General features: G+C 46.2%; 1 protein-coding gene across 2 annotated transcripts in view; it reads right to left on the reverse strand.

Moving 5' to 3' along the window:
- Positions 1 to 337: 337 nt before the first annotated feature.
- Positions 338 to 25,767, reverse strand: part of LOC119393296 (venom allergen 3) — a 38,533-nt gene continuing 13,103 nt past the window's right edge. For both annotated transcript variants that reach the window (XM_037660237.2, XM_037660236.2), the window contains exons 2-8: positions 24,583 to 24,792; positions 19,869 to 19,990; positions 7,154 to 7,235; positions 6,433 to 6,617; positions 5,914 to 6,014; positions 3,121 to 3,218; positions 338 to 2,419 (exon numbers count right to left, since the gene is read on the reverse strand). In XM_037660237.2, coding sequence (XP_037516165.1) covers positions 2,172 to 2,419; positions 3,121 to 3,218; positions 5,914 to 6,014; positions 6,433 to 6,617; positions 7,154 to 7,235; positions 19,869 to 19,990; positions 24,583 to 24,751 — 1,005 coding nt within the window. In that variant the 5' untranslated portion in view covers positions 24,752 to 24,792 and the 3' untranslated portion in view covers positions 338 to 2,171. The remainder of the gene's footprint in view (positions 2,420 to 3,120; positions 3,219 to 5,913; positions 6,015 to 6,432; positions 6,618 to 7,153; positions 7,236 to 19,868; positions 19,991 to 24,582; positions 24,793 to 25,767) is intronic.

Genomic DNA, 25,767 nt, shown 5'->3' on the forward strand with positions numbered 1-25,767 from the left:
AGGTTTTCGCAGTCCACGGATTACACCTTGCGCCCGGCTTAAACAAACAGCTCGGCGGTTAAAAGTGAATCGTTTTAGAAAATGAATTGTTGCGGTGTTATTCTGTTGCGTACGGCCAGGGAGGCGTGAATAGCACTGCAATGCGATCGGAGTTCCTTTAATACGACGTGTGCTTCGTTTTTGTGTGACTCGGCAGCTTTTCCTTTCGGAGGAATGCTCAATTCTTTTCCCGAAAGGTCGCATGCTCTTGAAAGAAAAGCTGTCGAGGTACCGGCGTTTGTGGTCGCTTGTTTCTTTGCTACAGCGCAAAGAAAAGAACGAATGCATATAGAACGTATACAAAAAAATTTTATTGCGAAATTATATCATACACGAGCAGCGCGTACATGAAAGTACGCGTGCTTATCACACAGAGAACGGGAGATGTGGTAGAGCATATATTTACACAACATGAGAATGCGATCGTCACATGACTTTCTTTTGGCGACCGTTGCGCGCGATGCTTTAAAGAATCATTATTTAAAAAAAAAAAAGGTAGAAAAGAATAAAGACGTGTGAAACCTTCCGTCGAGCTAATGATTCTCGTATTGTCGTGCTGACAGCTGAATCATAGACTTGGGCGTTTCAGGAAATTATAATTAACATACCAATTTTAGCATAGGACGCATGCTGATGTACGGCCCACTAACGATTATCGACGCCTGAATGTTGCACTATATAGCATTTCGTTTACCCTGCAAGTACCAAGGAAAGGATCTGTATCGTTGTTTTATTATTTATGTGCTATAGATTACTTGCTTTATTTCATTGAGCCGCTCACTTATTTGAGGTGTATCACAGACAAGCATGGGTGCAAAACAGCATGTGGCCTTTGGCAAGTACGATGCTTCTTGATGTGAGCAGGAAGGATCGTCAATGCTTAGCACTGCCGTGACTTCAGTAGCTCTTCGCAAATGCCGTAACTCGGTAAATATTTCTATATTTCTTCCTCTTTTTACTTTTTTTTGCCTTGTGGAACTTAGAGTTGTGACTGTAAAGTCGTAGAACAATCACTTGTAATCATTCACTTGTGTGTGTCACAACGAAGGGCTCGCTGCGCCTGCGCTGCAGTCGCGACAGAAGTTGGAAACCTCAATTACGGGGAACCGGAAGTGCGTGATCACTGAGATAGGCAATAGTGAACGCATATCGGATGCCGCGCTAGATGCTGGCGGGGCTGAAAAGAACCACGGGTTCTCGTTATCTTGCCGCTGTAACACTTGTGGTCGTGCATTCGCTCGAGGCAGCCTAGGTTTATAATAATTGTTGGGTTTTCATGCCCCAAAACCACGATATGATCCTGAGGGAGGCCGTAGTGGAGGGCTCCGGGAATTTCGACCACCTGGGGTTCTTTAACGTGCACCTAAATCTAAGTACAAGGGCCTCTAGCATTCCGCCTCCATCGCAATGCGGCCGCCGCAGACTGGATTCGATCCCGCGACCTTCCGATATGCAGTGGAGCACTATTACCACTAGACCACCGTTACAGGCGGCCTAGGTTCATTCATATGGAACAGCAGTTCGCAGGTAAATACTGACGCCACGATTAGAGCACAGGTGCGCTGGCTCCATTTCTTGGTGCGTTTGCTCTCAATTTTTTGGCGTTGCAGGGTCGTGGCCGACTCGAGGTGCTGAGTTGTTTCTCGGACTGCTCGCATTTTGTGCCCCTCTGCATATTGCATTCACACATTTACAGCTCTTCTCGTCCTTGCCTTCATTCAGAAACCAAGAAATTATCGTAGAAACTTACAGAGTCAATATTGCAACTATGCGCCGTGAATTTGCTACTAATGCGTGCACGAAAGTCGTGATCCCGCTTGCACCATCCCATTCGATGCGTCGCCGATCTGCTGTTCACTTTATTGTGCGAGGAAGTGGTGTTCGCGTTTCGAGCAGCCGCTATTTTTTTTTTTTTTTCATTTTCTGCTATTCAGGCGATGGAACTACTGCACTTCCGTTGAAATCAATTTATATGTTACGTATTTTTATGCGTGATACTTCCTCCGTCTTGCATATGGAACTGACTCTGTTATTGCCTAGCGGATAACTCGCTTGCAGCGACTGCAGCGCACGCGCAGCTTGGTTGGTATGTGGCCCCTATAGCGGATTCTGACTGCACGTTTGGACGATGCTCAGACGAGAGTGCTCGTGGCGTTCCGTTTCTGCTTTCCGGGAGAAGTCCTACGGATGCGGCCCAGCAGGAAATAGTTGGACGACGACGGAAGGGTGCTCGAGACGGTGTGCACGGCGGGACTGTTCAGCAGGAACGTCTGGTACGACGTCTGGAAGGGACTGTGTGCCACGACGTGGGTCGCGCTGCTACCGAACGTGTCCTCGAGGTCCTCGTTCTCGTCGTCGCCCACGTAGTACGGGTCCTTGTCTGCGAGGAGCACGCAAACGATGCATGATTTCAAACGGCTTCCTTGACAAGTGCAGGCATGCGTTACAGAGTTCTCCTCAATGTGTCCAAGTTAACCTAATCGAAACGTGCGAGTAAAACGAGGAGCCATAATCTAGTTTCAGCTATGTGTGAAGGGAACGAGAAGCCATAATGGAATTCTGCTCCAGCCCTGTGCGCCAGGAAACCAAGGATCCCCCAGTAAGAGTTGGGCAAATTATACTTCTGGAGGAGGAAAGCAGCGCTTGCGACAACGGACAGCGGAAAAAAGACACGACAAACGCCTGCCTTGTTTGTTTGTTTCTTTCTTTCTTTCACCGTCCCTTGTCGTCCGTGCTGTTTATTTCTTCCAAGAATCTCACTTTGGCCAAAATCAGTGCACTACACAAGTGTGCAGCTGCAATCTTCTCTGGCACCACTTGATTATTATATCACAAGAACAAAAAAGAATGCCAAATGCGTGCTAGGTGGTTGGTGCAAGTGTAGGAGAGGAAGCAGAATTGACTAGCAAAGCTATACATTAGTGATCCTCATGGGCAGGTCCGTATACACGGTTAGGATAAGTTAATGTTGATTACTCGGGCGGGCTGTAGTTTTAATTTCTCTGTTTACTATAATCTTATACCTGAGGTGTTTTCGCCTAACATGTTTGAGGCGTTATGATTGAGGAGCATTGCACTTACCGCAGAGCCCGCTGTAGGTGCCGGTGGCTGGCACAAGGCCTGGCCTACACGTGGGGACTGGCGACTGTTCGTACATGGCCCCTCCGATGATGTTACCTCTGCAACAAAAATAACAAGAAAAGTACCGTTAAAGCGACGGTTTCTTACGCAGTTCGCTTTCATTCTGTCTAAAGGGGAAAAAATGTGCCAGCGTTGGGACATTGCGCCATAAAATATGAAAAAGAGACTAGTTCGTGCTTAAGTGCGGCAAAATTGATCTCAATGATGCATCTGACGTTAGGATTTCACGATACCTACATAGTTGCATTTGCCATTTGATGCAGACTTACTGTCTCTCCAGTAAATTAAACTTAAGCTGCCAAAACGAGCCTGGAGATCATTATTTTTGCAAGGGAGCTGTTTTCATATTTAGCGCTGCATTGCACAATGTACACGTGAGTTAATGTCAATGGATATATGTGTCCTAAATTTAGTGTAATACGATGGCCCTTGATAAAGTGCGTATTTGTTCGCTTAATGAAACCAAAAAAAGCTTTTTAAGCTACCTGGCTGATTCAGTGGGAGCGGAGAGGAGGCGAGATCCATATTCGAACATTTTGAGTAGGGTTTTCAGACAAACGCACAGACGAGAACACATGATGAAATAAGAACGCAGGGAGCTGGGCTAGTTGGTACTGGCTGACTTAAGACATGCCGAAATAACGCACAAAAAGACGACGGACAAGAAAAAACAGACACAAGAGCGCTAAGCTTCAACTAATGGAAAATCCTAGGAACACGGGGTGTCGCTGCCTACCTTAGCGCGTGTATGTGAACATACACGCGCTAAGCACAACTTCGAAGAAGACAAGTCCGCTTGTCGAAACGTCGGCTCCAGCGACACCCCGTGTTCCAAGAATATTTCATCGCTTCAAAATTCCTTCTTCTCCTGAACCTCAAACTTCAACTAACAGATACCACATTTAGAAAGTAACAGACTGACCGAAAGTAACAGACTGACCATAACAGCTCTCAACGGAGCAATGCACTTCTTCCATCGTTCTTCAGAAACCATAGCGCAGAAAAGAACACGGGACAAGAAAGAGACCAGTTGATAGTGAGCGCTTGTCCTGGTCTCTTTCTTGTCCCGTGATGAACAACCAACACGTCCAAACGTTTTCCCTTCTGAAGTGTTCTTCCATCCTTCCTTGCACCAAGGCGGCGAGATGGGCTAGTTGGTGAACATTCATGTTTAAAGCAAAAGCTTTTTAAGCGCGCGAAAAACGTGGACAGAAGAGCTAAGAATTTGAAGCGCTGTCCTGCCAAATTCTTAGTTCTTCAGTCCTCGTTCTTCGTGCGCTTAAAAAGCTTTTGCTTTAAACATCCTTCCTTACATGTTATCAGCTCGTTAGCTAAACGGATCGATGCGTAGAATATAAAGAATGTCACTACCTTGAAAGGAATGTACACATACGCATCGTTCTGTTCAGCTTGACGCGCTCACGACATGTAAGGAAGGATGAAAGTGCGTTGCTCCGTTGAGGGGTGTTCTGCGCATCACGTGGTCACTTTGTTACTTTCCATATGTGGCATCTGTCAGTTGAAGTTCAGCGCTCGTCCTGTTTGTTTTTTCGCCTCGTCCGTCGTCTTTTCGTGCGCTATTTCGTTATGTCTCAAGCAAGAAAGAAAGACTGAAAACCGCTGCTGTTCGATGTCCTTGTCAATGCGTTTGGCCGGAAACCCTCCTCACGATGTGCAACCAACTAGCTCAGGCAAGCACTGTTTTCAAACATTTGTGTACATTCCGGCGCGCTGCTTGAGGTAGCAGGGACGGCACTGCAGTGTAGCTAATAATATTAGGCGTTTGCTGTCAAATATCTTGGGAACTGTGCCATATGTAGTACATTTATTTTCACAACTTCATCAAGCATCCCTGACATCTCTGCTCTAACGCAAGTGCCGACGTTACGTCGCACCACGAGCTGCCCTTCACACGCCAGTGTATTCGATGTGCCAGGTAACCCACGATATGCGCACAAGTACTAAATTTACCCAAAGACGTCGATCCACCCCGTAACGCTTGGCTCAAAGCACAAAATACGGCAAAGGATGCCAGTCGTCGACTGTTTCGGATCAAAATGGTTCCCACAATGCGAAAGATCTGCCGGATTTTTTCGTTCTGACACGCTTTGTTTGCTTACGCCTTGTTAACTTCCCTGTACTCGCCACTGCAGTGATAATGCCTGTTTTATTACATCTTATGCTGGCGTAAGAGGGTGCAATTTCGATCGTGATTTAATGGATTGGGCCCTTTCGGCATCACATTTCTCGCGGTCTTTATTGGCTTATTAGCTCAAGCTGCGGACACGAGCCAACTGCGGTCGAGAAATTTGGTCCGCATCGGGCTCCATCGCGATCGAAAAAGACCGTGCGACATCGGTACTAAAAACAACGAATTGTGTCTCTGTCCTGTTGCAATTGCGCAGCCATCGTTTACTGGCCACACTCAACCATCTGTCAGTCATCCGTCAATACCACTCTCGATAAGCACGTGCTGTTCGCGTGCAGTCTTCTGGAGATACGGATGTATAATATCACTTTGCACACTGCACAGCTTGTATACACACACTTCACGCCGAGTCATTTAGGCGCAATTATCAGTGTAAGGAAGAGCGATAGTGCCACGCGACACCCCGTTGTGACCGTTCGAGCAAGCCTCGTTACAGTGTAGAAGGAGCCCTCACACTAGCCTCGATATCGGCCATGCTCCGCAGAGATAGCGAGGGCGCAGGCTGAGATAAGGCGGCCACTCACCCGGGTCCGTAGTTGCAAACGTAGATCTTAGTCAGGCCCCGCACAGGCTGGCGATAGTAGGCATAGCCGCAGCCAACCTTGTGTGTGTCGGCCCAGACAAGCTGCGAAGAGGAGTAATCGAAAATGAAAGTTGAAGTTCGCCAGCGGTACGGGCATGTCCGGAATGGGCTAGTTCCGGTATCACTTTGCGCACCTATGGTGCCTGTGCGTATGCATGAAAGAAAAGGAAAGAATAGTTTTGGACAAGAGATGAAGCGGAAATCGGTTTTATAAAAGTTTTTTTTTTTTGGTATAGCTGAAAGGTGCTGTCAGGTGAAGTTGAAAAAAAATCGATGAATCTGCCATGAAATTTCTTTCTAACGGTGTGCTAATTGGGCTCGTTTGTAGAACATGACTTAAGTTTTGAAAGACAGCGCAATAAAAACTAAGGGCTCCGTTTTCTTTTGTCTTCTCCGTTCTTTTTTTTTTATTTGTCTAAAGTTAAATCGATTGGTCTGTTGACATTGGTCGTAGCAATACCTGAGTAAAGTGTCCAAGCTTCTTGCTGAACCTGAAGGGGCTGATTGAGGCCGACTTGAAGTGGAACTCTGTGGCTTCGTTGTACCAGGCGTAGACCTGGGAGTCCCAGTCAGGCTCGTCTTGCAGGTCGTCCTCGAAGTCGTACGTCCAGACTAGCGCTACGTTCTGGCCCACGTGGAAGCGGCCTGCGACAAGGTTCCGTCGCAAGCGAATCTTGTCAGCAATGGGTCCTTGTTCAGTGCAGGCAGAATTTTATCTTAGATTGAGTTACGGCAATCATTATCATTACCAATACAGCGCGAAGGCTTCCTTCGATGGGCAAGACTTTGATCAGGGCGAGTTGGTACATGCTTAGCTGGAGAAACACGGCGCAAAAAAGACGAAGGAAATATGGTACACTGGACGATGCGCTGTTCTTTCAGTGGTCTACGGTTACCGCTGTCCTTAACATTCAGACTTCCTCCTATTCATGAATTGTTCCTAGTCTTATCGCTTCACTTGTAACGTATCTATGGTCCTCAACTTCCATTTTGTTTATTGAGGCTTATGCTCTTCTACTTGCAACAGTGTCTGCTCGATTTTTACGCGGAATTGACGGTGAAGTGCGACGAGGAATATGTTTTCTTTTAGAAAATTTTTTTAAAAGAATGTGACTCATTCAGTGCTTGTCTAATAGTACCCATAATTGTTGACAGATTCCAAGAAGTGGCTATGTACTCACTGACACTCCTCTCTTTGTCGTGGCCGTCTGTGCACTGGTCGGCCCACCGCTGAGCGATAGTCGCCAGTTCATCGTCCCAAGTCTGAAAAAGTGCACGCGTTGCAAGGTGTATCATGCTTATGCACTTTCAAATTTACGAACAAACGCTTGTTCAAAGGCGATAAAAGGAAACGTATGTGCGTGGTCGCTAAATTTATTGGGCAATCGTACACTCTCACAAGTTAAAGTGGGAGAGACAAGCATAGGCGTGCGCAAGGAAAAGCTCCCCCCCCCCTCCTGTCCAATCATTTAATGGGGGTGCCAAATGAACGCCATATCTTTACTCAGTAGGACCTTTCTCGTCGTAGCCTATTGTGCAGAGTTATGGCGATGCAAAGTTTCGACAACAATGGCCCGAGGACCACTGACGTTACATTCCAAGAACGATTCACGTCCCATCTTTACCCCGGAAAGCCGCAGACTAAAGGCAGGCCGTCGGGAGGAGGACTTCATTGGTCCATTTTCATATTTGCGTCCATTGAGAAGCTTGTTTTGTTTTGTACTCTTGCAATGGGGAGGGGTGAAACCTCGCCTCCCGTAATGGAGAACCCTGCGCACGCCTATGGAGACAAGGATGATGTTTAGGAGACAAGATAAAGGTTAAGGTGGTCGAGAAATATGCGCTTGCTTAAGAAGCTTTGCAGACTTCGACGTGACGTTTTTTCAGGCCACAACCGCTAACCTGTGCGCATGTATAATGGGATTTATATGTGATGCATTCCGCTGCAGGGCCACGGGCCACATGGGAAAGCGTTACTGTTACGGTTAGCGTTTGATTATAGCCGCTGGTCGCCAAAACGACTGCCATCGTTGATGATGTCCAAGTATACAGCTGAAAACTCGAAAGTATACTTTGTGAATACACTAGAGCGTCGCGTCGCGTATGTAGTGTGCGCACCGCTTCAGCCTCCAATCCTTCGTGTGGCGTAGCGCACACATGTGAAAATGCTGAAGGTTTGTTTACGTTAATACTTCTTTTTAAAATCTAAAATGGCGCTCAGCACTACCGACCTTGCATAATGAATCGCAGTGTCCTCTTTCTTATTTTGAAAATTTTATTGCATGTCTTCTTCTCCTTTTTTTTTCGTCAACAGACCTAGAACGTATACCATATGCGACCTTTCTTTCTTTTTGCCGAGCTGGCGGTCTGGCCACCTTGTGTTCACCTGCTGTCAGTCTCAGCCTACGCGTTGCTTATGCAATTGCTTTCTTTGACGGTATCAGTGACCAAGGATGGATCGCTGACGGGCATGCTGGAATTAATCTATGATCGTGTTTTGCTAACTTGTTCTCTTAGACACGACTGTAACGGCGAAATGTCAGACGGGATTGGTGGATTGAAAACATCTTTGGACCTTCGAGAAACTCTCCGTCTGTTTACGCCGCGGCACACAGCTGAGCTGCCATCGAAAAGGAGAACGCTCCGGCCAATAATCGGGCCCAAGCAGGCGCGGACGTTCGCGACGCGAGAAGGCAGCAGATGTGGGTTACCGATTACGAGGGTGAAAGTCCACAACTGAAACCGGTTCTTTTCAAGACACTGTGTGCTACCCCGCCCGAAGCAATCGCCAGGGCACCAGCCCTTGCAAGGTCCTGCGTGGTCCTTTTGGCGTTCGTCGGTGCTGTACCTTAAATATCTTTGGAAAGGGCAATATACGGCTCACCGAGCATCTGATCCCGCATTCGCTTTTCCAGCCCGCAGGTAGTGGCAGCACCTCGAGCACGAAACAGAGCTAACCTCGACAGACGGTTGCGGGTTTCCAATGTTGCCGGCTTGGCGGCGCGTAGTATATTTGTATAGTTGCGTAATCTAGCTAACGCTGCTCCGTTTCTCTCTTGACGGAGACAAGTTGTGTTTGCATCATCGGCCGTGTTACGTGTCTGATGTAGTACACTGCCATGTCATGCCAATTCGAAGATGGAGGGCATGTTATACTTGAAAAGCTTGCAACCTTTTATACGCAACACCCGATTAGTCTACTTGACTGTTGAAAGAATGCCAACCGTTATACTATGATGCATTAGAAGGAAGTAGTTAAAGAAACGAATAATTATTGAGGCCCGTTACTAATGATTAATAAGGCCTATTATTTTGCTTTCAAAATTAAATATTTATAAAATAACTTCCAATAGGATAAGGCCAGCGTTTGAGTTCAACCAAGTGATACAACAGACTGACTTCAGAAAGGGTATTCTAAAATGGACCACATCCATGTCATTCATCGATCAGGTAACTAAGAGTTCGGCAGAGTGCAACAAACTTCTTTATATGGCTTTCGTGGGTTATGGAAATGCTTTTGATTCAGTAGCGATACCATGCCTGATGGAGGCGTTATCAATGTGTACAGGAGACATGTATGTGAATACATTAGATAATACCTATATATGGAACCCATAGCTGCTTCAATTTTCCGACAGAAAAGCCGACATATACCGGTCAAAACGGTTAGGCATATGCGACACAATCTATCTCATGCTATTCACTGCATATTTAGGAGACGTGCTAGTAAAATGGGAAATAACATTACGAGTGAAGATAAATATCACCGACCACATATCTCGACAACCAGCAGTTTGCATGCATAACATTGACCCGTTTAGCAATGGCGGGAATCGATTGATACGTATGACCTTAACCGAGAAAATGAGAAAGGTTCAATAGCCTTGCAAGAGAAAAATAATTCATGGTTGGCCGGCCAGCCTCTAGCAATAAGAGCACGTTTATGTATCAATTACTCACGCGAAACCTTGATCAGTTGAAGTAACTTTCGCAAGAATAAAAACGTATTGGAGCTCATATGGCCGGCGTTGTGAAATCATGACCGACAGCTTACCGCTGTTTTTTAAAAAAATAGTGTATGACCTTCAATTACCCGGAAAGCTGGTCTCAAAGCGCAATAAAATTTTGTTTCACTTTTTTTTAATACTTAGCGCTCTTCTTCAGCGGCGTAGTGAAGTTCATTGCGTGCGAATTGTCGCAGAATGACAGCGCGAAAAATACTGAACAAAACATTGAGATGGTCGCACAAGAATTAAAACGTCACAGTGTGTCCTTCCATCCTAGACGTGAAGTTTGCATCGAATGAGCTGCACTGCCCTTCAGATTTTCAGTGTCAAGGTCAGTCTGCCTCGGCTGACGAAAGGACCCAGCACAGGGATCCGAGAGCTAGGTGCCCCCTCGCGAATATATCTGCCGGCCAACTTTTGACACCGGTCCAAGAAAACAAGGCCTCTACAAAATAACTGTGTGGAAGAGGTTGGGAAAGGTGAGGGAAAGAACGGAGGGCCTGGCCTGGCATGCCAACAGCGTGACTGCTCACGGGAGCACCGACTCTTTTATCGTATATTAGCGTATATTTAGCAGCCTTGGTCGTCAGAGAGCGCCCTTCATTTGTAGTACGTTCCGCGCGCCCCGGTGCATTCGCCCGTGGCTGTGGCGTGCGGGGAGAGACTCGGTCTTTGCATCGCACTGGCTTATCCGCTTCTCTCTTACCTGAACGAAGCTGAGTCATTCATTGATTTTTATACGTCTGAATTGTTACAATAGATGATTTAATCAAAGATGGAGGGCATATTATACCTGAAACCTAACATAAATTTTGTCTTGTACATATATGACCCTATTAGTTTTTACAAAAGGAGGGGATTATTTTCGAGGGGCTCGTTTCTTTGTTAGACGCAGCCAATCAACAAAGAATTAGGCCAAGAAAAGGCTAATTGGATTTTCTTGGCCTTATTGTCTGTTTGATTCATTTGGTTGTCTATACTAGTTTTTACTATTTCTCGCCTGAAGTCCTCAATCCGACGTCGCAATTCATCCCCGACAGTGTTGAACAGCATAATGTCATCTAAAAAAAATCACAGCATATCCACGGAGTGAATGATGATGAGTGGGCGAAGCTGCGGAGGTCACGGAGCAAGAATTCTTGAGGAGGCGAAACTGCGCTCGCTCGGGCGCCCTAATAAAGTCACGAAATCGGGCACAGCGCTCCCGCGCCCTCTGTCGTGAGAGTCCGCCAGCGGAGAAGGAAAAATGCGCGCGTCCCTCTCACCGCGCTCTCCGACGAACCTCGTCGGTTCAAGGCCATTCGTCACCGATTCGCTGTTCGCGCCCAAATGGATGTGTTTTAACGCGACAGCGTTAACGAGCCCGTTTCGCAGAAATACCGGTGTCGGCGTCGGTGTCGGCGAGGCTAGCAATTGAGAAGGCGATGCGCACAGGGCCCGATTACGCTATCGCGTTCTACTCTCAAAGGCGAAGCTCAAGCGCACTCCAAGTTTTTGCGGTAAATTAACGAGAAAAATGGCGTCACATACAGGAAAATTCCCAGCGTGATATATTTTATACAACGTGAAATCTATAATTTTTGATAACGTCAACTCAATTAGTTAGGTATAATTTATTTCAACGAATGATGGGACTTACCCTATATGCCATCAATTCAGATTTAGGTTGTTGCGGCGGCCGCATTTAGATGGAGGCGAAATGCTAAAGGCCCGTGTGCTTACATTTAGGTGCACGTTACAAAACCCTAGGTGGTTGAAATTTCACATTGTCTTTTTTTTTTTTTTTTTTTGAGAACAGCAGACAAGTATCTGGGACAGCGCGCGGAAAGATTGAGGGCACGGCGTCTCGAAACAACACTGGCCGTTTCGGTTTGTCAAGGAGAACTTCGCCACCAAGTTCTCCATAATAGCGCCGCCTGTCTGTGTCACTGTCCGAGAAGTGCTTCTCGCAAACGTAGTCACGAGGCGTCAGCTGTCGGTCATTTCTTGGTATCGCGCGAGCCCACGCTTCCAACCTCATTGGGTCTCTAGGAACTTTGAAGGTAATTACCTTCTCCTTGCAGGACGCGTACCCACTGCTGCAGTTCGGCACGACACATTTCCGCCCCATCCTGAAGTAGCACTGGTGGAAATCTGCAATGCACTCCTTTTTCGCGGCGTGAAAAGCGCGCGCAAACATCGAGGAGTCGGCTCCGCCGGCGCAACGCGCGGAAGCCACTGAGAGCGCTAAAGAGAGAAAAAAAAAAAACAGCAAATCGCCAAGGGAACTTTCCCTCCCAAGGCCACCTACGCATGCGCGCGCAGAACATGCGAGCGAGGAGCGAGGGGCGTGTGCATGCGGTGGCAGACGTCGTCTGCTCAGGGGCCCCTACTAGCAGTTCGTTTCAAGCGCTGTACGGCCTATAATTACGGCAATATCGATTAGTAACTGCAGCTAAAGTATCTGTCATATCTACCTATTGATGTTACAGACAGAAATCTTAGAAATTTTATAATGTATGAGGCGCTATCACGATTTTTATGCGTCGCGCCCATAGAAGAGCATGTAAAAGATGGCAACAGGCCGAAAGCGTCATCTGTCGTGCTTCGGCGTAACCGCATTCCGCCGTGACGCTATCGCGCCGCCCTCGCGCGCTGCCGCGGCCGAGAGATTCTCCTCCTCAAATACTTCTTTCTCCGTGGCGGAGGTACATCGGTAAACCGTGAATCTTCCGTGAATTCTGCCCAGTACATCATCACCGACGTGAGATCGGGCGCGTTTATACTAAAGGTTCGATGAGTTATGACGATTTGCAGCTCACTTTAATTTTACATGTACGCTGTGAATTTTCATTGTTTAGAAAACCATTGCTTTAGAAAACATCTGGCGTCTTTCGTTAAGCAGCTGGCGTCTTTTCGTTTTGCTTTAGAAACATCTGGCGTTCTTTCGTTTTGCTTTTACAAAACATCTGGCGTCTTTCGTTGGTTTATTTCATCAATCAACGGCGTTTTGAACAAAATTTTTATTGTTTAATCACGCACAGGAGAAATCTCACCAGGCACTACCTTGGAGGTAAACAATGGCTGCTAATGGGAATGAGAGACAGAAGAAGTCGGCTTTTAGCTAACACTTACACTTCTACTTCTACTAACGTTTCCTACTGGAACATGCCAATGGCTGCTAATGGGGAATGAGAGACAGAAGAAGTCGGCTTTTAGTTAACGCGCACGCTGCGAATTTTTTATTGTTCAACAACGCAAAGGAAACATCTCCCACCGGCACCACCTTGGAGGTCAAAGCGCAAGACTGGTTACGCACTACGACTACTACGACTACGACTACGACTACGAGGGACGAACGGGTGCCGCCTTAAGGAGCTTCGCCCCTAAAAACTGCTGAGATATTCGTTGCCGTATTAAGTAAGAAACATATGTTTACAAATGTGTACGATTATAAGTATATAAAAAGAAAATGGAAGGAAGAGTGTTAGAAATATGTCGCACATGTAAGTTATACAGTAACTACGTTGATAAAGTAAATCTTCATATTAAAGAAACGAAGAAACCGACCCATAGGCACGCGGATTTATTTGCGATGTTCGTGGAGGACCCGGACCTTCGGTGGGCTTTTGTTGATTAGAGAAAGCGAATTAGTAAACAGTGAGTCGGCTGTGGTTTGAACGTCGACTCGCTGTAATGCGTTGCGTCGTCTCACTATTGAGCTGTCATGGTACACCTGTCCATGGACTCCTGCGGATGCCTGCGCCTCGCAAATAACCCGTGCGCCCGTGCACACAAACTGAAGTATAGCCGTAATCAGGCACTTGGATTAAAGAGTTACTCCAAATGTATGTCTGGGTTGAAACAAGTTGATTTCTGACAGTGGCATTTTTTGGTTGCGGTTCATTTGGTTGAGGTCATTGTAACGCCTGCATGACACAGCGAACGGGTACTGACTTTTTTTTAATACTACGTAATATTTACAGCCCAGCGGTCACGTAATATATGTACTTCCTGTAGAGTGTGCGCTCGCCCGATGATTGTAACTTTACACGCTGTTTTTAACGACATAACACCACATGTGTGTGTGACCCGCCATGACGGTTTAGCGACTATGGCGGCGCGTTGCTAAGCACGACGGCGTAATTTCGATGGGCGCGAAACGCGAATGCGTCCATGTGCTATAGTTACATTTAGGACCACGTAATATAACTCTATGTGATAAAATATAATCCGGTGCATCGCCCCAACTACGGCGCACGTGCCTCATAATCAAATGTCGTGCTTTCGGCGCTCTGAATCCCATAATTTTAATAAATAATAATTATTGGGGTTTAACGTCCCAAAACCACGATATGATTATGAGAGACGCCGTAGTGGAGGACCCCGGAAATTTCGACGACCTGGTGTTCTTTAACTTGCATCTAAATTTAAGTATACACGGGCCTCAAGCATTTTCGCCTCCATCGGAAATGCGGCCGCCGCTGCTGGAATTCGATCTCGCGACCTGCGGGTCAGCACTCGAGCACCATAACCACTACAGCACCGTGGCGGATCATAATATAGATTATTTTATGTGTCTGTCATCTGTGCAAAGGAATTGGCCGCTAGCAATTATCCAATTTTCTGTGTTTTGATTCGAAAACGTAGGGCAGCTATGGAAATCCGCCACGTATTATCAGTTGACGCTGTATATTGTCATGGGGCTAAGAGTATTCAATAGAAAGAAAGAAAGAAAGAAAGAAAGAAAGAAAGAAAGAAAGAAAGAAAGAAAGAAAGAACAGAAAGAAATGTATTTACAAAATATATGCAGTTACAGCCAAGATGGCGGAACAGCAACGACAACACAAGCGCACATCGCCTTGCTGGAGCATTCTTTCTTGTTTATGATGGCCATAACCCCCACCGCTGGAATCTGAAGACGACAATTGCGATAATATTATAATTTTATAAAACTGCGTCGGCCGTTTTCATCGAAGCGCGAGACTGCACAAAGCAGAATAAACTAAGTACATTTCGCATCGGGTCGGGTTTTTTTTTTATCTGGTCGAAAGTTCTTTTCCGTGCCGCCACGACTATATGCTGTTAAAGGCGGCCAAGCAACCGACGAATCCCGGAAGCTCGGATAGCGAGTCAATGTACGGCGCAGAATCTGGGCGGCCTTGTAACTTGGCAACATCCTCACCCGGAGCAGTAGAATCAGAAGAGGCAGCTAGCGCCGCCCCGTCGAGACTGGCAGAAGCATTGGTAAGTCGTTATGGCCTCTGACATTCGTGCTCGAGCACACGCGTTAATCTCGGAGGCCGTGCAAAGAGCGCCAGCTTCCCTGACATCAGCGCTCGATATTGGCGTAGTCAGAGGACTGGGAGAGTAGGGGGGGGGGGGGTCGTAACCCCTACAAAAATATTTATCTTATATGTATATATATATTTCAACTGTTCCAACAGCAACTTTACAGATTTAGTAGTAAATATTTCATAAAATAAATGTTGCAACAGGGATAATTATTTTAGTGTTTTCCACCAAACAATAATGGCAAACAAACGCTCGATACTCCAAAAACACTATTTTTGTAATTCAGAAAGGAATTTTTTGTAATGGTAATTCTTTTTGCGCCTCCCCGTTAGGAGAGAGAGAATGATGTTACGCAACCAAACAGCCCGAGAAATTGAAGCTTTAAGGTGCACTGACAGTAATGTGAACGAACAATATATTATGTTAATATTAATAACATTAATATTATACATTCAGACATTATACATATATTATACATTCGTACTATATAAAAGGTTTCGCTCTACGTCATGTCTTTATGGTATGCGTGTTTCGTAGGCCATGTGTATGGTTTCATGGGTAGTCTCATGTTGATCGACTGCCGCCACAGCAATCTGGACGCGCCTATGTACACGCTCAGCATCAAGCCAGTGAATGAGCACCTGCTATTATAGTGTACAAAGTTTGTGTCTGTTTGGTATTTACGTTCAATGCACCTGTGCGCGTCACACGAGCAGGGAGGGTAAACTGTATTCCTTGACTTTAAGTATTACATAAGGAGTGTAAGTTAGGGCTTCATTGTCATGAGGCTGACATACATCCAAACCCATAAAATAGATGGCACTAAATATGCCTCTAGCAAACATTTTCGAGTGAGGCAGGAGGCGCTACTGCAGGATTGTTTTTGTCCAGCGCATTGGGTACGCTGTTAAAATTTGGCATCCTGTACTCAACAAAATATTTAACTTCCAAAATCATTTCGTGAAACATAAAACTTAAGTAGAACAGTAAAGAGAGATCTTATTTGCAAGTGTCGAACATTTGCTGCGTGAACATTTCGATTATGTGAACTTTTTATGTTTCGTGAATTCTCCTGTTGCGCGATCATTGGTGTTGTAGTATGCTGAGATTTTAAATTTGTGGATGCCCGTCCATGTACTCGCTTAACCGACCGATAGCTGTGATTCTTGACAAAGTTACGTGAAAGCTATCACTCAAGAATATAGGAGTAGCCGGTGCCACACGCGGAAATTAACCTCTCGTTCCAAGATGTTTGAACAAAGTGCGCAATATTATATAGGTGTTAGCCACGCCCACCTAAGCACTGCTAGTTTCTCTACTTTTACACAGAACTCGCATGCTACAAGCGCACTTCGTTTTCGGCTCCAAAATTGGTCAAACCAGGTAGGTGGCTCGTGACACTGATTCAGGTCGACCTTCGGGCATTTTTCCTTATTATAAATATTTCCTCATCTCAACCTTGACACGCGTCATTTAACTGTAGAATGGTCTCCGTAAAAATGCTGTCAGTATCCGCGACCCTGTCGATTAGAGGAAATAATGAACCTGCTATAATTACGTGAATTTTAGTTAGCTAACTTTGTACTTACGTTTGCTTTTAGTCACTGTATAACTTCGCAATGTCTAATTATCTACACGATGTCTTCTTACTTCTGCCTTGACCTGCGCTTCTTGTGTGTTTATTTTCTCTTTTCTGATTCCTTTTGTAAGACAACGCGATTACCGCTTCGTCTTGTAGCTTCACCTTACTTGCTAGCTTCCTCACGTAAAATTCTAACTTTTTATGTTTGACTTCTGAGGAAGAATATAAATTAAGAATGTCAGCCGTCTGTGAAGAGCGCGTGCACAGGAAATCCAAGGAAATAAAAAGGAAAACAGAGAAAGCTCGTTCGTGTACATACAGACACTACCTGCAACCTTGGAAAGAAAGCCATTCACCCGGACCCGCGCTGTTCGGCAATCGACGCGGTGCGCATTCAGACCGCCGTTCTTCGTCAGCATGACACCTGTACGGAAAGTGTCGCTGGCCTCGCCGCCATGTAGCCGTCAACTACGTGCGACGCGCTTCTGACGGTATTTCCTTGTATGTCGTGCAGCGTATATATCTAAAAGAAATACTTTCTCCGGCGAAAGCGAGCTCTCGTCTCGCTGACATCGGACACCTGTGTGCTAGCTGTTTGAGATGTTTGAAGGCAGTTCGCAGCTTATTGACCCAGAACTGCCGTTCCATTGATATTCACAAAGCGCTCGGCGCCGCCTTGGAGCGTGTCGGCGGTGCAAAACAGAGACGTGCACAGCTTTGATTTCACTTTCTGAAATGCTTCTTCTTCTTCTTTGTCCACGGTGTTGTCAAGCTGTCGAAAGATGGCTTTTACCGCGGCCTCCTCGGCTATCACGTTTTGTTTTGATGGCGAAAAATAAACTGAACTGAATTGAATTCTCCTTCATTGTTATCTGCTCTTCATTTGCTAGCGCTCGGCTCCTAGCAAGTTGCGTACACTCGGGGCATCCCTTTGGGCGATTTGCGGACTGTTTGCTTTCTTGCTTGACCCTTCATTCTTAGCTCTTACCCACTGCGGGGGATTGGCCATGAAACCGGCGGTTAATATAAGTGGGGCAATGTAGAATTTAGACGAAGGAAAATGAACTAATCAGCCGTGTAGGGTATATAGAAAAATTGAAGAATTATTAGTTTATGTACTAATAAAAATAGGAATGTGCCAATCATATGGAATGCAATGAATTAGCGCGAGGAAGTCGGATGTACCAAATTTTGAGAATAATTGTTCTAGCATGCGTTTACGCTGTAACGCACACTTCATCGTCATCGACCTATCTATACTGCAGGACGAAGGCCTCTCTCAGTGGTCTGCAATTTGCTCTGCCCCGTGCAAGCTGATTCCATTTATGCTTGCAAATTTTCCGGTTTCATCACTACACCTAACGCTATACCGTCCTCCGGCGCGCTTTTCATCCCTTGGTACCCATTCCGTGGCTCTAACTGCCCACTACTGCAGTTGAAAAACGTGCGAGGCGTCCGTTCACACCGAAAAAAAAAGTAAATAAGAAAGGGCGTTATCGATTGCTGGAAGGTACTGCAATGGACGTATTTTATCTAAATACTAAGCAGCACCCACATATGTGTCGGTGTATTAGCGTGTTAGCTATTGAGGTGATTCACGAAGACTGAAGCTAACGCAGAGGGAAAATGAATAGGCGAAAGGAGAAAATGAAAAAAAGGTTGGTGCAGTGTGACGAGACTTAATAATGTGATGGCGCTGTGTGTCGTCAGGTGTTCCTTTATTGTGTGTCCTTGTCCTTTGCCGCGCTACAGCAAAGTATATTTTTTTTAAAGAACGTCCACTGATCTTGAAACGAATCCAAATTCAGGTCTCATCAATTACACTGTTCGCGGTAGTCGACCGTGCTTTTTTTTTTCTCCGCCTCTTTTCCTCGTCGACGCGTGAAAGATGTCGCTTGTCCGGTTCACTGACTCGAGACGTTTAATTTTCAAAGTAAAATGTGAAAGGCGATTTCGCCTCGTGTTGCCGCTGACGGTGAAGTGTCGTAATCCGATCGTGTTGTCGCTGCAGGTATTCGATGAATAGGGACATAGTTTGCTGACAAATTGGCGCCCGGGTGCGCGCGAGGAACGAAGGAGGCGAAGTTATAGATAACCAGTTACAGCAAGACATGGTTCCGAACATTTTCGGCGCGGCTCCAATTGCTTCGAGGCAGCCGTGCCAAAGAATGTCGCTGTATAGTCGGGGTGCATGCAATGCAAAAATCTTTCTTTCAGTGTTTCCAAACATACTTGTGAACACTGAAAGGGTATCCGTTTTTCGTACAAGTATAGCTGTACTGAAGGCAGAACGTACACTCTAAAAAAATACATGTTACTCTTTGTGATGAGTCCTGATTTGCCACATGCAAAACTCTCTTTAAAGACACACGTTAACTCTGTTTTGGATATCACTGCACTCTCTTCGGAGAGTCGTGGGAGGCGCAACTCCCCAATAGAGAGTTAACGTGCATCTTTAAAAAGAGGGAAGTCGGGACTCACCGAAAGGGGTAACAGGTAATTTCTCTTCTTCTTAAAGTGTAAGAAGCAGAAAATCACGAACTAGAGATAAAATGATACCCTACCAATACAATGAGGGCGCTTTTTCAATGTTAAACCAGAGCCAACCATAGCACGCAGGGAAGCAGCTAGCGCGAGGAGAAAAAAACGATCGCGGCATTACTCTATACAAGAGCTCCCCCACCTCCCCCACTACGAATTCTCCACTGGCGCCCGAGCAAGGCAAGCTTAAACCTTGAATGTTTGTGGTGATGGTGTCATTCTTCTTAGAGCCACAGCCAAATCCGTGAAACCCCATTGCTACATACACGAACGTCCTAAATCTTACGATTTGATATTTGGGAGCATGTAAGGAGATTCCTTCTGAGCCTGACACCTTTAATTTTAGCGAACATTTCGAGGATGTTCGTACGCATCGTATTCCCAGCGTGGGTATGCTATCCTCGGTGGAAGTGTGGCAGTGGCTGAGAGCAAAAGTCAGTATACGTTTGAAGGTGGCTGCCGCGTTTGAACACGCTCCACATTTTTACTCACCAGCGCCCTCATGTTGGCAGCAGCGGGAAGGCCGCTCTGGTATCCACCCGCAACCCATGCCCTGAGCTGGTTGTGCAGGTCCACGATGCGGACCTGCTGTGCTTTGGTTACTCCTCCCGAACCTGCAGAGAGAGGGAACATTTTATAAAGGGGTTTGTTATCTCAGTTATGTAGTAGTACGCACGGCAAAAGAAACGGAGCAGGATACTTGCACCTTGATGATGTGAATTGGTTTGAGCGCAGCACTTTCGTATGTTGGAAAAGTTAGAAAGAAAACCAGCTCAGCTTGCACTAAATCGCGCAAGGCTTGGTCACAGCAGAGCTGGTAGGCACCTAGCTGGTCCTGGCTTGGCTATAGGCTTTTTTCCTCTCACCCCTCCCTTTCCGACCCCTTGCTATTATACATGGCTGTGCTTGCTCTCGCCAAGAATATATCTTTTTGTCTATCTTTATTCCACTTTCTCTCTCTTTCTTTCTCTTTGTACTCGTTCTGTCGTCCATCAGAGTTATTACATCCCACGCCAGAGAAATGGGCGCACGTGTTCTGGGAGCGAAGCAGAAAGCGACAATGGAGAAGAGAGCGCGTGCCGGCTCATGGTGATGATAATTTTCTATCTACGACACACGCCCAACCTCGAACGTAACAGCTCTGCTGTAATGATATCCTTCTTGCTTCATTTGACGAGTGCTCGAATGGAGGCGCATTACAGCCTGTACATGTAAGACTGCGGCGTAGCGAGCAACAGCTGACAACAGCACCTGATGCGATTCACTTATGCTGCCGTTATATGTTTCACGGTACGCACTTGTATTAAACATGCATCGTATTGAACATGTTAAAGGGGCAGGAGACATAAAGCAAACGTTTTCTTGCTTTTTGTTGCAGCACATATGCTGTGTATATAGACCGCGTATACTAACACGCAGAAAAATCTTAGCACAGCTAAGAGCACCTGCATAATATTATTTTTGTATGAGATTTAGCCTCCTTTATATTCTACTCGTGGTGAATATATAAGTATCACTGATTTTTTCTCTCTTACCTTCATGGTTAAGAATGGGGTACCTATCTTATCATCTCTCTCTTCATTTCTTGAATAGCATAAAATCGACTTAGGAATAAACAACAGAAGAGAGTGAAACGTTCATTCTACTGTGGATTTTTTTCCTAATTCAGACATCATATACACTCATCACGCTCTACAACCAACATTCCCAGGCTTCCACGCTTGTACTCTCTCTCTCTCCTTTAGTTCTCTTTCCCCTGCATCGTATTTATGGCGACCACATTTGCGTATAAAGATTTAAGAAGCCCTTCCCAGGCTTTCCTTGTTGGTGACGAAGCCGGAATTCATTGGAAAAGCCTGATCCATCAAGGACCCGAAGAGAGCGCGTGACCACGTGCGTGTGCAGCCTTACACTTTCTCGTTGTTTATGACGAACGAGCGAGGGCGTGCATACTTTCCCTTCGCACGGCGGCCGAGATAAGGTCGTGGCCCTTCGCTGGATGTCGGCCCGTTTAATGAATTCCTGCGCCGACGAACTCACGACCGTTCGGTGGAAACGATATATTAACTACACCGACCGCGCCACCTTGCCTAATCAATGCTACACCTGAATGACCCTCGTCAAATTTATACCAAACAGGAAGCAATAAGTACGCCTCTGTTTTACTGATGTCTGAAGCAGGCCTCAAAGAGCAGTACTGATTGCTTTGTTATCTTCATGAAAAGGACTCAGTAGATAAGGAGACGGGATATATTTCGCACGGCCGTGTTTAAGGGCTAAGGAAATGATAGATAGATAGATAGATAGATAGATAGATAGATAGATAGATAGATAGATAGATAGATAGATAGATAGATAGATAGATAGATAGATAGATAGATAGATAGATAGACAGACAGACAGACAGACAGACAGACAGACAGACAGACAGACAGACAGACAGACAGACAGACAGACAGACAGACAGACAGACAGACAGACAGACAGACAGACAGACAGACAGACAGACAGACAGACAGACAGACAGATAGATAGATAGATAGATAGATAGATAGATAGATAGATAGATAGATAGATAGATAGATAGATAGATAGATAGATAGATTAGATTGCGGCGCACCATACGTTTCCTCACTTTGCAGTTTCTCGCAAAGTAATGCCAACATTGTCTTTAGGTGTCGCTACGGTCACCCCACTCAAAGATATTTTTTTTTATATAAAGGTCAGCTGGCCTGTGTGATACATTTCTTATTCGCGCATGTGTTTGGTATACTTTTCTTCTCTTGTCTTTTTTCCCTTCTTTTCTTCCTCCGTGTATCGACTAGCTAACGGGACGCTTATTCGGTTAACTTTCCTACCTTTCGTAACATTCTCTCTTAATATTAGTAACATTCTCTCCCTTCACGAGCGTAGCGCCTCTGCGCTACGCTCTTCTGAAGTGTCGTTGTGTATAGCCTGCTGTAGTGAGCACGCTTGAAAAAAACATGTATATGGACCGTTCACTTGCTGTAGCAATCACTTATATAGTTAAAATTTCTCATAATTTCTTCTCATGGTATTTACTCATGGTGTCGATCACAGAATTATGTAATATAGCTGGCGTACGCTACCCGCCATGGTGGTCTAGTGGTTATGCAGGTGCTCGAGTGCTGACAGATTGGGGCCGCGGAGGCCGCATTTTCGATGGAGGCGAAAATGCCTGAGGCCCGTGTACTTAGTTTAGGTGCACGTTAAAGAACCCCAGGTGGTCCAAATTGCTGGAGCCCACCACTACGGCGTCGCTCATAATCATATCGTGGTTTTGGGACGTTAAACTCCATCAATTGTTATTATATAGTTGGCGTACGCCAAGCGACGAGGCGCAGCCGATACCGCCAAAAGGCGCCAACTTCTGCTATTTCATCATTTCAGTTAAAAAAAATGGCTGGTGCAATCGATCGTTAAGGCTACACCACCTAATCTACATATTCTATTACATTCATGTAACGCCCGCGTAAGCAAGCAGACACTCCGGCGCTTCGCGGCGCCAATAACATCACATCATCAGCGCGTGCAAGGAGCCGTATGACCAATGACTTTCTTATCGACACGCGAATGCCTATACGCAACTCTCCGCTGCAGCGTTCAATATCTTCTGGCATAAGTTTGTATGTACATAACGCGACTACGGGAAGAGCTCGAGTGATGGGCGAGCTTGGTTGCGGGGCCCTCTTGACCCTTCGTGATTGGCTCCATGGTGTTACGACCGAACAAAGGCCTCGAGCGGACAGACTCTCGTGACTACAGAGAATAATATTTGTTGGACCTGACGGCACCTGAACGACCTTCGTTCGCGTCGTGGTGTGACGCAATCGCCCCGAGGGGACGATGTCTTCGTGCCTGTCTGCGTGGTTGCCCTGTGGGCCTCTCTATGAATGGGGCGTCGCGCGGCTTTGACCACTTTGCCTGCCAGCGGCGCTGGCAAGGTCCGACGTACACTGTATACGTAAGCATGCAGAGGGAAGGAAGACCGCTATGACGGTGTCAAAAGTTGCGCGCGCGAAATCGGCGACGGCTCTGTATTGCTGTTGAAGGTCCCCCAGGCAGTACGTCGCGTCATTTATGACGGAACCGTCAGTTATTCTCAGGTTATTTTGCGCGTTTGCATTGGCACGTAAACCAACAGGGTGTATTCCAGCAAGTACTCGTTGTTTAATTGTGGACTGTCGACGCCGCACTGCGTGCAGCGAAAGGAAAGCGATGGAGACGGACATCTTAAGGTACTGTAAATGAAGCTTTAGCAGGGTAATTCGTTGCTACGGAGCGTAAACAAATAAAGGCTCAGACTAATTTGCCCGCAGTGGATGTATTTCTGAAGCTCTGTGAAACCACCATCTTCTTTCCTTGTCAGCACTGAAGCTTAAAACACATGCATCTCTGCTATTATCAGCCCAGCAGTTGCAAGATGGCTGCAAGTGTGGACAGAGAACAAAATTTTCGTGATACTACTTCAGTTCTAGGCACAGAATTTAAGATCTTGTGAACAGGAGCGCAAACAATGTCACATGGACAAACAATGACACACACAACAAAGGCACTCATGAAAAACTGAGGGCAGACACTTCACATGTTTATCGGCAGTTTTAGTTTTCGGCCTACGGTGAGTGAAGCTGAACGTTTGTGCGTAGACCCTTCCGCTCCGGATCACTGAAAACGCCGCCTTGAGTATACTGGCAGGAACACGTCCTTGACGATTCAGAAAAATTGCATACCTATAGAATCGTCCATGTGTCAGCATAACTTCAAACGTGCGCAATACCAACAACACTGCAATTTGTACTTTTGTTTCCATGTTTACTTCCATATGTAAGAACGGCTTGATTGAAGTTCCAAACCGTCCAGATTGGGCTACTCCATGACCGGAACAATAGGCGTGCGCACAGGGGGAGGGGGTAGAGCACCCCCATCTCAATACTTGGTCTTTGCAGTGCGTTCTCATCGTTATCGCTTCAGTGGGGGGGGGGGGGGGGGGTGAAACTACGCACCCTCCTCCACCCCCCACCAATGGAGTGCGCGTGCCTATTATCGGAATTCACCTACTGAGCGATTACATGTCGCACATTTACGTAGAGTTATGCGTAACGGCCGTTCTTTGTTGTTCCCGTTTCAATTTGTGCTAATGGTACACGTTGAAGGCATGACAGGAGAGAACGCGTGGTATGCTTACGTAGCAGCTGCTTGCCGGGGCAGGCTAGGGGTCGGTAGCGGCATATGCTGTGGCGGGGGTCATTGTAAGCGCACGTCTGAATCGGGAACAACTGCGGCAGCACTCCGGTCACCGTCAGGGAGAACACTAGCACCCAGCTGGGCACATGGCGTAGTCGGCACAGCTCCATGAGTCGCTCGACGCCGGTACGGCTCTTCTAGTTCCGGTGCGCTGCGAAGGAAACGATAACCGAGATCTTTCTCGTGAACAATCGACACCGCGTCGGAGTGAGTGACACGCCTGTGAGAACTTTGCGAGCTGTACGCTTCCGGTGTCCCGGTGTTACGCAATCTTTTGAACACTCGAAGGTTGCGCCAGGATATCTCCTGTTTCGTTGCGGGAGCCTGAAGGTTGGAGGTCGCTCGCGCGCATTTCTGTGCGATCGAAAAACCATTGAAATCATTGATAGATTAACGAGAAGCATATGAAGCTAACAGAAAGCAAAACGAAGGAAAGCGTACAGCTTTATTGTTGGAGTGAACTGTTGAGTGAGAGAGTGAAAGAGGTTTATTTATATAGAAACAGAGATGCTTGAATTGCATCTTATTTTAATTGGGACCTTCTACTTCAGAACCTTTGATCTTCTTGAATAAAGTGGTGAAAGAAAGAAAGGCTCTGGTTTTATTCGGTGGAACCCCACATTGTAGAGGGGCATTCATGAATGGAAAGGTGGCATGTACCTGAAAGTGACATCTACCTTTCATCTAGGCGTCGCATTTTATCAAGGGCCTGAGCGATTAAACGAATAAGGCCAAGTATCGGTGGAAGTAAAGTATAGAATATTGCTGCTCGGGCAGAACTTCTCAAGTCGCATGGATGAGAGAGATAAAGAGAGAAAGAGAGAGAGAGAACTAAAATGAAGATATGTTGACCGAGGGAGTCCTCTTATCCGCCACCCTACGCTGAGAAAATAGAAAAGGGGAATAAAAATCAGAGAGAGAGAGAGAGAGGTGAAGAAGGATGCGGAGGCGAATGTGTCATATGCTGACAGTGCAAAATGGTCAAAAGCGCTCGTAAAAGTCATCTTCAAAAAGCATGAAAGTACCTTCACTGACTTCTGGGTCGATGGTTGGCCGGGACGATGCTCTACATCTAAACAAGCGCAGGCCAAGTCAACGCAGTAGCATGGAGCAGCAGCTTGACTGG

Source organism: Rhipicephalus sanguineus, chromosome 5, assembly GCF_013339695.2.
Source record: "Rhipicephalus sanguineus isolate Rsan-2018 chromosome 5, BIME_Rsan_1.4, whole genome shotgun sequence".
Taxonomy (NCBI): Eukaryota; Metazoa; Arthropoda; class Arachnida; order Ixodida; family Ixodidae; genus Rhipicephalus; species Rhipicephalus sanguineus.